Source organism: Tasmannia lanceolata, unplaced genomic scaffold (assembly GCF_043159265.1).
Source record: "Tasmannia lanceolata isolate RefF3 unplaced genomic scaffold, GAP_Taslan_0.1 ptg000015l, whole genome shotgun sequence".
NCBI classification, from domain to species: domain Eukaryota; kingdom Viridiplantae; phylum Streptophyta; class Magnoliopsida; order Canellales; family Winteraceae; genus Tasmannia; species Tasmannia lanceolata.
Genome location: NW_027518692.1, coordinates 24,020,704 through 24,032,980, shown reverse-complemented (window position 1 = coordinate 24,032,980; position 12,277 = coordinate 24,020,704). Strand labels below are relative to the sequence as shown.

The 12,277-nt window shown below is 40.2% G+C and overlaps 1 protein-coding gene and 1 pseudogene across 2 annotated transcripts in view; both read right to left on the bottom strand.

The window, feature by feature from the left end:
* The window catches only part of LOC143845566 (putative cellulose synthase A catalytic subunit 1 [UDP-forming]), a 25,603-nt pseudogene extending 21,438 nt beyond the window's left edge, over positions 1 to 4,165 (bottom strand). Inside the window, exon 1 of the transcript XR_013234477.1 lies at positions 4,034 to 4,165. The product of XR_013234477.1 is annotated as a putative cellulose synthase A catalytic subunit 1 [UDP-forming] (transcript). The remainder of the gene's footprint in view (positions 1 to 4,033) is intronic.
* Positions 3,907 to 12,277, bottom strand: LOC143845567 (glyoxylate/hydroxypyruvate/pyruvate reductase 2KGR-like). The gene is made up of 2 exons (XM_077353945.1): positions 11,712 to 12,277; positions 3,907 to 4,636 (listed from the first exon to the last, which is right to left on the bottom strand). The coding sequence occupies exons 1-2, from the start codon at positions 12,138 to 12,140 to the stop codon at positions 4,118 to 4,120; spliced, it is 948 nt and encodes a 315-aa protein (XP_077210060.1). The 5' UTR covers positions 12,141 to 12,277; the 3' UTR covers positions 3,907 to 4,117.

Genomic DNA, 12,277 nt, shown 5'->3' with positions numbered 1-12,277 from the left:
GGGCCTGACATAGATATGGTGTGCCCAAAAAATCATCTCCATCGGATCATCCTAACCCTTCAATCTGTGGACGAACAGTCAACTGAGGGGGTCTACCTTACACAAATTGAAAAGTGCAGGTGGTTTCCTTGTAACTTTTTAAACATTAGGGGTTAAGTTGAATGTGTCAGAAACCTCACGAGGTCTAAGTGTATTTTTCCCAAAATTCTACTCACAATTGTTGGGGTTCCACGCAAAAACAAAATATCTGTAAAGTGAGATGGATGGGGATTGGTTATAAGGGAATGGGCACCCTTCCTCTAACGGCTAGCTTTTAGGGGTGAGTTCTATCCGGTTAGATTCCTTACAAGAATGATAAACCCCACTTTTATTTTGGGAAGTGATATCTTCGCCTGTTTTGATTACTTGGGACACCCAACAGCAGTGCATCAACGATTGCAGAGGTGCTGATTACACTGGCCTGGCTGTCCCAAGTAATCAAAAGGGGCGGATATATCACTTCCTTTTATTTTTCGCTTTTGTTTTGATGACAACTCTCGGCCAACCTTATGCTTTCAGGCATTCCCGTATAAGTAGAGTGCAACTTGGGTCGAGCTCAACCCAAACTCGATGGGTTCAGCTCGATTTTGGCTTGGGTTGGGTTTGAAAAGCCAACCCGATTTAATTTCGGGTTGAGGCCTTGGCAACTTGACCCAACCTGAATGTGACCTCTCTTCTCTAATTTTATCATGATTTACTTTGGGTTATGTTTTCTTCTTGTATGTTTCTGTTTGGCCCTAGGTGACCCTGAACCAACCCGACCTGACTCGATTTGGGTTGAATGGCTTGGGTTAGGGTTAAGAGATTTAGAGGTGGGTTGGATTAAGGTTGACCATCCTCAACCGGGCTAGGGTATAGGGAATGCTATTTCAAGTTGGGCTAGCCTTAACCTGATCCAACCTGACGTGGGCTACGGTTTTCCTTAATATATTTCTCAAATGCATTTATAGTAGAATGTTTCTAACAATAAAATCTAATAAACACGTTTCCCTGAAGTGTGCGGGGCAGGGCGGGGACGGGACGGGGATTCCACCATCCCCGAAGCAGAGACGGGGCAGGGATCTAAAAGAAAGGAAAGCGTTGCCAGCTAAAAGATATGGGCAGAAGCGCCAGTGTCGTTGCGTTTGGTCCCTCGCCCTCACTCCGCTCGCCTCCTGGTGGCCTGGGATGCCAGCACCTAATAATCCGTTTGCCAGGGTCTGATCTACGTTCTGCGGATATGAGAAGTTGAGGAAAAAAGTCACCACCGGTTCTATGGACCTTTTCTTTTGGAGTATCATTCATTCTATATGATGCCCCCCCCCCCCCCCCCCCCCCCCCCCACACGAAATAAGTAGCGAACGGGGGACAAAGGTTAGCTCTCAGAACCTGGCCCATCCTGGAACATTGGCCCAACGAAGTTGAGACAGATTACCAGTTAGGATCTGGTGGCCTGATTATGGACAGAATGACCGGGAGCAAGCAGTTGGATGTGTGGTTGTGAGACTTTGCTAGATTAGTTCCCTAGTTGGAAATGTCGCTACTAGTTTTACTTACTCACTAGTGTTTGGAAAACTTCTCAATCAACCTGAGTTTTCTAAGAGATGGGATTTTTATTCCACGAGTGGTTTGCTTGGAGACTTCGTTTTGGCTGCAAGTATGTGAGTTGTCACGTTTTGGGTTGTTTATAATAGAAATTGATTGGTGTTGCTGGGTTATTTAAATAGAATCCTTATTGGAGTAGGTTTCCAATGAAGATAAGATTTCTAATATTAACGAGATTTGGGGGTTATTGGATTAGCAAGCTGGAGTTCTGAGAGTGTAGTATACTGGTATTTAATCTATTGAGTTAACGTACATAGAAAAGGAGTTTTTGCAATTTTTATTGAAACTTGTTCGGTTTAAAAGCTGCCCGCGCGCAGTCGGTCTGTGCAACCGTGTGTGGGGGTGGAGCGTGTGTGTGCGCGTGCGCATGCAGGCATGCTAGCCTCTCTCGAGTGGAAAAAAATCGGAAATTCAAAGGGTTCGACGACCGAAACATTTCTGTCACATTGAATGGATATTAGGCGATTGAGAAGACGAGGGGAACGACACTTATTCTTTGGGCTCTCCTGCCTTTACACATATGGAAAGGACTTTTTAGGTGCAGATGTGATGCTAAAAGTAGAGATGTCCACACACGCAGAATGTGAATGACATGTCGTCACGCGCAAAACGTTAACAACTCACGACTAGTCAATGCGCACAGAACGCAAACGACTCTCAGGTTCGACAGACCAACAAAACGCCACAAAAGAAACACTAATGCGAGGGATAGTTGAATTAAAGAGAAAGACTCACCTGGGAAGATGAATCGGCTTTAGAGATAAATATCCCCTAGAAAATCTTTAGTAACTACCATTCCTTCTAGGCTTTAGTACATGCACTTTGTTCCACACGTCCATCAATTGCCAGCGTGGCATATAGTTTCACTGACCCGGTCCAAATGAACTGCCACTTGGCTACTCGTCTTTTATGACTGAATATTCCTAGAAATGAGTGCAAACATTTCCCCCAAAATTCCTCCGCTTTCTGCATGACTCGAACTTATGAGACCACTCGCTTTTCCCTATCGTTAAAGCCAGTTTTGAGGGTAGCTATGACTTTGTTTCAGGACCAAAAATTAGTTTTAATTCTCATTCTTCTTTCTGCTCATAAAAAAAAAATTCAGGAAAAAAAAATCCAAAACAAATTTCTAAAAGTTCTGTTCATCTGAACATGCCCAAAAATCATACCCTATATTTTGATGGTGTTGCTCCTCCATTATTTTACAGATTTTCTGGTTAAAATGATTAACAGAGTGAGGATCTAGGAAAAAGAAAATTTTGGAAATAATATTTCAATAGGAAAAATATTCTATTGAAAATAAACTTCCAGGTAAAGTAGGTTTGCAGTTTTAATTGAAAAACAAGAAAAGGTTTTATTTTGGAAAATATCCAGAGAAAATAAGTTTAACAAACACTGGAAAATTCATTTACATGAAAATAATTCCAGAAAAAAACTTTCCCAAGATCCAAAATTCCCTCAATGTGGAACCCACTACCACAATAGTAGCTAACGCTTCACTGAAGCATTCCTCCTGAATCAAATACTTGGGACAAAAGATCATTGAGTACTTTCGATAGAAAAAGGTCACAAGAATTTGATCAAATCTCCGTTCCTTTCGACGTAAAAAATGGACGTAAAATTTGTTTTATGTGAACATAAAACAAATTTTACGTCGAAAGGAACGGAGCACAGGTGTAAGATAAATCATATCTTTGGACAAATATCCTCCAAATTCCCTCATACTTTTCCCATAAATAGCCCAATACAGGTCACAAGCATTTGATCAAATCAAGTAGAAATCTTTGACAATCTTTTAGCAACATACAGTTGTATATCATAACTTTGTCCTCCAAATTCCCAACATACTTCCCCCATAAATAGTGCCATAAAAGTCACAAGCAATTGCTCAAATCAAGTAGAAATCCTTGACAGTCTTTTAGCAACATACAGATGGAAGATAAATCATACCTTCGGACAATATCCTCCAAATTCCCACATACTTTCCCCATAAATAGTGCCATATAGGTCACAAGCATTTGATCAAATCAAGTAGAAATCTTTGACAATCTTTTAGTAGAGAAATTATATGTAAGTGGGTATGTAGATGGGTATTGGTGGTACAAAAGAAGTACCACCGTTGATATTTGATCCAGCAACAGCACATTAAAAAGTGCACTGCTCTTGGATCAAATATCAAGGGCGGTATCACCAGTACCTATCTATGTGCCCATTCACCATAAAAAAATCTCCTTTTAGTAACATACTCACAGTGGTAAGAAAAATCATACCTTTGGACAAATATCCTCGAAATTCCTAATAGACTTCCCCCATAAATAGAGCCATAAAGGTCACAAGCATTTGCTCAAATCAAGTAGAAATCTTTGACAATCTTTTAGTAACATACTCAGAGTTGTGAGATAAACCATACCTTTGGACAAATATCCTCCAAATTCCCAACAGACTTCCCCAATAAATAGCGCCATACTGGCGATCTCATCCCTTCTTCCCACAATCACACGACTGGAGTTAACAACGGTTTTTTCAGCACATGCGCCTCCAAGTTTCCAATCACGAGGTCCGCCATATCCTTGCGGGTTTCCCACGTGCCACTTCCCACATGGGGCAACAGCACCACATTGTCGAGCCCAAACAGTTGCTCGGGTGGCTCAGGCTCGTGTTCGAATACATCAAGCCCGGCCCCACCTAACCTCCCTTCAACCAGTGCTGACACAAGCTCAGGCTCGTCCACTAGCGGGCCCCTCCCGATGTTCACAAGGACACCCTTTGGACCCAATGCTTCAATGACTTCCCGATTGATGATGTGATAGGTTTCTTTTGTTAGCGGGCATGCGACCACAAGGATCTGGCAGTTGGCTGCCAAATCAAGAATGCTTGAATAATATTTGAATTTTGAATCGGTTTTTTCTGATCTTGAGTAGTAGCTGATGGGACAACTAAATGCTTCGGCCCTCTTTGCGATGGCCAAACCAATCCTGCCCAGCCCTACAATGCCAACAGATTTGCCGGTGAACTGCAAGGAAGAACCATCGGTAAAAACAGATAGAGTGAGAGTTGACTAAGTATTTGAAACACAAGCATATAAGAGAGATCTTCCTCAAAGAAAGAGATTGCCCCGAGTTAAGTAGGACTAGCATTCTCAGGGCAGTTTTTCTAATGAAATGATGAAAACACAGCTGGGATCTTTCTCAAGGAAAAAGAATGTAGCTACTTCAGTATTTTTTTGGGTAAAGTTAGACACTGAATGTAAGATTGGCCAATTCATGAAGCAACCATGGAAGAAAGAAAGACTTCATAGGCGCTTCAGGATTCAAAGGAGCTTTGTGAGTCCCCACAAATTTGTAGACAATAGATCCCTATGAGATTTGCTAAAAGAAACAGCAAGTGTATACGATAACATAGACAATCTTCAAAAACAAGAGCTAAGAATGTTCGTATACATGTGTCCAATATGGCAAGGAATGGGAATCCTCTAAATTCCGTACATTGTTTTGAGGATTCAATAGAAGCATCTTTATTCGAGTCTCTAATCCTCATCACTCTCCAGTACTCAGCATATTAAAGAACCTCTTATCAGACACCCATTTGGCTTAAACAATCTCATGGGGCAAGACAAGGAACTTGTATCCAGCAAAACAGGTCATCATAAAGAGGAGAGGAGATCTCCAGTGATATTTTCTTTTCAGAAAAAAGGACCCAAAAAACTTTAGTTTGATTGCACCTCTTCACAGCAGCAGTCATTCCTACTCAGATTGTTCAAAATATATGTATTATTGTATTGTAACCCAGTTCTTTGTCATTTTATGTTTACTATAAGCTGGTAAAGTGTTCTAATATCTCTCTATGCGCACACATGCATAAAGACATACAGAGACAATACACCCACGCACCCAATGGAACTCACATTCAGAATACTAGGACTTGTCATTGTTCTGTCGTACTCATGCACACATGCAGTAAAGATTGTTTTAGGCCATCTAAGGATATTAGTCAACTTATACACATTTGCTCTTATCCTATGAAGCCTCTGAATTGCTTCATATAGATGATTTGTTTTGACTCCACATTAAATAACAGGGTTTTCTTAATCCATTTGAAAGAAATCTAAAACTAAATAGGAAAAAGTAATCTGATAGGCAGTGTCACTACTAGCCTATATGAATCTAATACATAATCATTCTTTCATGATAAAACATTGGCTACTAACCCAGCAGTAACTTTATCTATTGAACCATATATTGGAAGTTCCTACTTTGGTACCGAATTACTATCTGCAATTTTCTGCATTCAAGTGGATAAGTCAAATCTCAAAATTGATTTTTTTCAGCCAAAACCATTTCCTCGGTTAAAGTTAGAACAAATGTTAGCAGAAATGTGAATAAAATGACAGTTTGAATTTGCCGATGATATCATAAATATTTTAAATGATAAATTGGAAAAGGCATCCCATTTAAGTTGGTTTCAGGTCTAAAGATGAACGTTGGGAAAGTTCAGTGGTGGAAATTAATGGTGAATAAGAAAGAATACAAGAGCATAGTTCATTATTGGAATGTAAAACATAAGCACTTCCTGATTGCATACATCGAGGTCATATGGGATATCGCATTCCATCAAAGGCTCTTTCGGGAATGGTAGTGGAGAGAGCTGAAAGATAGTTAGACTCATGGAAAGAGTTACTCGTCGTTGGTAGGAAGAATAGCTCTTATTAAGTCTCATTCTCTAAGCTTTCATTCTATTTCATGTCTTAATTCAAAGTTCCGTTCCTAGTCAAGTAGCTTCAAAGTTAAGAAAAAAGAATCCAAAATAACTTTTTGTGGGAATGTAAAGAAAAGAAAGTCAAACATTTAATCGATAAGAAAGAGATGTATAAATCTAAAAAAGATGAGGTACTTGGAATTGGAAATACCAAATTGAGACATGTCACTTTTCAGAAGAATATTTTTAGAGGTTGAAAGAAGAAAAAGGAGGCCTTCGGCGTAAATTTATTGATAACCAATATGGGGAAGAAATTGAGCGATTAGGAACGTAAGAAGCCTCCTATAGGGCCCCTGTTCAGTTGAGTTACGTTCCAACAACCATTGCACGGGATATGGTGTGCATTAGAGTCGCACGAGACCATAAACATGGTAGTTTGGACTTTCGAGTCATTCCGGACTATAAGTGGAGGTTTGAAGGATCCCTGGAACCATTTATCAAGGCAACCATGTACTAAAGGCGACATTATAACCGACGCAACATTGTATCCGAGGCGACATTGTATTCGAGGCGACGTTATAGGCAACATAGTATCTGAAGCGACATTATATCCAAGGCGACATTGTGGGCAACATAGTATCCAAAGCGACATTATATCCGAGGCGACATTGTAGGAGGCATCATGTTATCCGAAGGCAACCGTGTGCAATAAAAAAAATTATTTATTTGGGTAAGCTGAGATTAAGCGGATTTTTCGACAATATAGTTATGGGTAGAATTTCTTTTAGTGTTAAATATTAACAGGCTCTTATAGGATTTGTCCATCAGTATTTGCAAGACGGTAAACTGTTTGTGAATATGTGATAGCAATGGTGTAAGGACCTTCCGAATTTGGGTGAAATTTACCTTGTTTGTGGAAGCATTGTCGAAGTACTAAGTTACCGAGTCGGAAGAATCTCGGTTTGACACGTTTGTTGTAAGATCGTGCAAGGCGTTTTTGGTAAGCATGTAAGTGATCTAAAGAGCTATCTCAAGCCATCCGACTTGCTAATTATGATGATCGAGGCAACATATTATCGAAGGCAACCATTGCGCGGGATAGGGTGTGCATTAGAGTCGCACGAGACCATAAACATGGTAGTTTGGAGTCATTCCATACTATAAGTGGAGGTTAGAAGGATCCCCGAACCGTTTACCGAGGCAACCATGTATCCGAGGCGACATCGTATTCGAGGCGACGTTATAGGCAACATAGTATCCGAAGCGACATTATATCCGAGCCGACATTGTAGGGAGGCATAATGTTATCCGAAGGCAACATTGGATCTGAAGGCAACCATGTGCAATAAACAAATTTATTTATTTGGGTAAGCTGGGATTAGGCGGATTTTTCGACAGTATAGTTATGGGTAGAATTTCTTCAAGTGTTGAATATTAACAGGCTCTTATAGGATGTGTCCATCAGCATTTGCGAGACGATAAACTATTTGTGAATATGCGATAGCAATGGTGCAAGGACCTTTCCAATTTGGGTGAAATTTACCTTATTTGTGAAAGCATTGTCGGAGCACTAAGTCACTGGGTCGGAAGAATCTCGGTTTGACACGTTTGTTGTAAGATCGTGCAAGGCGTTTTTGGTAAGCGTGTAAGTGATCTAAAGCAATTAAACGTTGTTCATCTAAGAGATCTAGTTGGTTTAAACGAGCTTGGCGAAGTTCGTCATCAGTGGTTAGACCATGTAGAGAAATTCTAAGAGATTGGTGTACGAGCTCCATGGGAAGAACAACTTCTGTGCTATAGATAAGAGAGAATGGGGTGGCACTAGTGGGGGTGCGAAAAGATGTTCAGTAAGCTAGGAGTCATGGGAAGAGTTTAGTGGGCCAATCTCTACTGGATTCATTGACAGTTTTGGTAAGAATACTGATTATTGTTTTATTTGATATTTCGGCTTGACCATTGCCTTGAGGGTAGTATATAACAGAATAGTGATGACGAATGTGATAGTCTTGGCATAACTCATCCATGCGTTTATTTTTAAATAGGGTTCCATTATCAGTGATGATAGATTCGGGAATGCCATAGCGGCAAAGAAAGTTATGGTAGATGAGGTTAACGATTGTTGGACCATCAATTTTCTTTAGAGGGGCGAGATTTGGCTTTTAAGGCGAGAAAATGGAGATTTTTTTTGGTTTAAATTGGATCTTGTGCTTGGAGGGATGGCAAATCTACAAAATAGGTACATGATGACTGTTTGATTGAAATAAAAATGATTTTTGAGCAAGATTTGGAGGAGAAAAAGGGATTTGGTGTATTTTTGGCAAAAAATGGTCGAAGATACGTTTGAAATGGGAGAACTATCGAACATTGGGCTCAATGGCATTCTTTCGTAAATTCGATGTTCTTTTGGGTTTTTTGTACACTTAAAGGGAGGTGGGGTGCGGGTAGTAAATTATGGAAAGAAGTAGGGCATTGTTGGTTTTGCTTTTAAAAGGTGACTTGAAATCATGTGCTTACATTTGCCCCTCTTTGTCACTTGTTGTGAGCAATAAGTGGCAAAGAAGTAGAATCGTACGAAATGGGGTTCTTAGTTTTAAAAGCAATGGTCGAAGGAAAATGGGTGCCTATAAATTGCCCCTCTTGGGTGCCCCATGTAAAGTCATGGGGTAACCAAGAAGGAGATAGGCATGAAGTGAGAAAATGAGGCAAAAATAATAAAGAAATAAAAAAGGAAAAAGCGGGAGATGAAATAGCAGGGCAGCAGCAAATAGCGATGTCATCGAGATTGTTTTCATGTTGATTTTGGAAAAGAGGATATGTGAGAGGAGCTAAAGAGCAATCTCAAGGTATCCAATTCGCCTCGTATGTATGCAAGTTTTGAAAACAATGCTGAAAAACAATTTGAAGAATGTAATAAAGGGTTGAAAAAGGAGCGTGATGCTCAAGTAGAAAGTAATGGGTTGCCCCAGTTAATAAGTTGGAAAAGAAAGTATGCGTTGCAAATGCAAGGTTTTGAAAAAATGGTGATTGAGGAAACATATTATCGAAGGCAAACATTGCGTGGGACAAGGTGTGCAATAGAGTCGCACGAGACCATAAACATGGTAGTTTGGAGTCATTCCGGACTATAAGTGGAGGTTTGAAGGATCCAACGAACTGTTTATCGAGGCAACCATGTATCCGAGGCGACATTATAACCGAGGCGACATCGTATTTGAGGTGACGTTATAGGCAACATAGCATCAGAAGCGACATTATATCCGAGGCGACATTGTAGGGAGGCATCATGTTATCTGAAGGCAACATTGGATCCGAAGGCAACCGTGTGCAATTAAAAAAATTATTTATTTGGGGAAGCTGGGATTAAGCAGATTTTTCGACAGTATAGTTATGGGTAGAATTTTTTTTAATGTTGAATATTAACAGACTCTTGTACAATGTGTCCATCAGCATTTGCGAGATGATAAACTGTTTGTGAATATACGATAGCAATGGTGTAAGAACCTTCTCAATTTGGGTGAAATTTACCTTTTTGTGGAAGCATTGTCGGAGCACTAAGTCAGCATGTCGGAAAAATCTCAGTTTGACACGTTTGTTGTAAGATCGTACAAGGTGTTTTTGGTAAGCGTGTAAGTGATCTAAAGCAGTTAAACGTTGTTCGTGTAAGAGATCTAGTTGGTTTAAACGAGCTTGGCGAAGTTCGTCATCAGTGGTTAGACCATGTAGATAAATTCTAAGTGACTGGAGTTCAAGCTCCATGGGAAGAACAGCTTCTGTGCTATAGACAAGAGAGAATGAGGTGGCACCAGTGGGGATGTGAAAAGATGTTCGGTAAGCTAGGAGAGCTGGGAAGAGTTTAGTGGGCCAATCTCTACCGGATTCATTGACAATTTTGGTAAGAATATTGATTATTGTTTTATTTGATATTTTGGCTTGACCATTGCCTTGAGGGTCGTATATAGTAGAATAGTGGTGACGAAAGTTATAGTCTTGGCAGAACTCATCCATGCGTTGATTTTTAAATGGGGTTCCATTATCAGTGATGATAGATTCGGGAATGCCATAGCGGCAAAGAATGTTATGGTAGATGAAGTTAATGATTGTTGGACCATCAATTTTCTTTAGAAGGACGAGATTTGGCATTTAGGGCAAGAAAATGGAGATTTGTTTTTGTTTAAATTGGATCTTGTGCTTGGAGGGATGTCAAATCTACAAAATAGGTAGATTATGGTTGTTTGATTGAAATAAAAATGATTTTTGAGCAAGATTTGAAAGAGAAAGGGATTTGGTGTATTTTTGGCAAAAAATGGCGGAAGATACGTTTGGAATAGGAGAACTGTCGAACATAGGGCTCAATGGCATTCTTTTGTAAATTTGATGTTCTTTTGGGTTTTTTGTATACTTAAAGGGAGGTGGGGTGTGGGTAGTAAATTATGGGAAGAAGTAAGGCATTGTGGGTTTTGCTTTTAAAAGGTGACTTGAAATCATGTGCTTACAATCACATTTGGTATTAAGCATCGCCAATTGTTGTCCGAGCTCTCGTAGTTCTCGGTCTCAGCGTTCAGTAACTGCTCTCATCCTTTCTATCTCCGCCGCATCAGCATTCTCCACAGCCATGGGTCTGGCTCTGATACGTGATACCATAATGTCACAGGCCCTTCCTGCTTCTCTTCCCCGACCACACCCTCATCTGCTCCCTCCACGAGCTATGATTTCTAGAGAGAATGATATAAGTCTGTTTGGTTCAATTCAATATGAACCAGCTTCCTAAGAGTAGTATTTTGGGTAAATTTTCATATGCTTCATCATTCACTACTACAGAATTTAAGTACATAAATAAAGAAGAAGCAGTCACTACATGACTCATATAAGACTACAATTGTCTGAACGTGAGAAAATACATGCAACCAATAATTTCAACCAGAACATGACACTACCACTAACTCATAACTACACCTTAAAGACTCCACTACTCTCTAGCTGAAAGAAACTGACAGTAACCATAACGTTCTCCTAGAGGGACTCTAACTTCTTATCCATTTACCAGACGCTTATACATTTACGTAACGCGTATTAGCTTTGGCCCGTATCAGGATAAATCACCAGAATTGATATTTCCATGAGTAATTCAGGACAGCAACTAAAGCCCCAAAACGAAACAAAGATTTAAATATCAATCAAAAAAGAAGAAGCAGGTACTGAGACCCCAAGCACTTATCCATCCGTTAAACCCATGCGTCGGCCCATCAGTCATCCATAATGCACGGCAAGGCATTATCAACCATGTACACATAAGTTCTAAATTCATGAAAATTGGTATTTCCAAGCACAAACTAAATCTAAAGAAGAAAGAAAGAGAAAACAGGAACAGAGAAGAGAAGAAGAAGAAAACTAACCTTTGTAGTCAATTTAAAATCCCCTTTCTTCATCCACAATCCACTCCTTACATACCGATCAGACTCGCATATCCGGCGCAACGTAGCAAGAATCAAACCGATAGCTAAATCCGCAACATCATCCGTCAACACATCGGGCGTGTTCGTAACCCTAATCCCTCTCTCCCTACACTTCCCAAGATCAACCTTGTCCAATCCCACACTGAAACTCGACACAATCTCCAGATTAGGCAGAGCCTCAATCGTCTCGGCATCGGCCCCCACAAACACGTTCCCGACAATTGCTCGGATCGAATTCGAATTCTGCTTTAAGAATTCCTTCTTATCTGAAGATTCCCAACATCGGAAGAGCTTGCATTTCTTGTCTAGCTCTTCTTCTAAGTAGGGAGGAATCATAGGGCACATCATTAGGACGCCTAGAGTTTCCATTTGTGGGGAGGAGAAGATAAGAGACTAGGGTTAGGGTTTTGGTGTTTTATTCTTCTCTTCTTCTACCCTCAGTTCTTGGAAATGCCTGGCTCTGTTTTTTTATTTAGATACACGTTTTGGTGTTGTCGATAAATAGA

Coding starts and splice junctions, on each gene's coding strand:
- LOC143845567 (XM_077353945.1), bottom strand. CDS start 12,140: ATGGAAACTCTAGGCGTCCTAATGATGTGCCCTATGATTCCTCCCTAC. Junction 4,637..11,711: donor ATTTTAAATTGACTACAAAG/GTTAGTTTTCTT, acceptor TCTTCCTTGCAG/TTCACCGGCAAATCTGTTGG.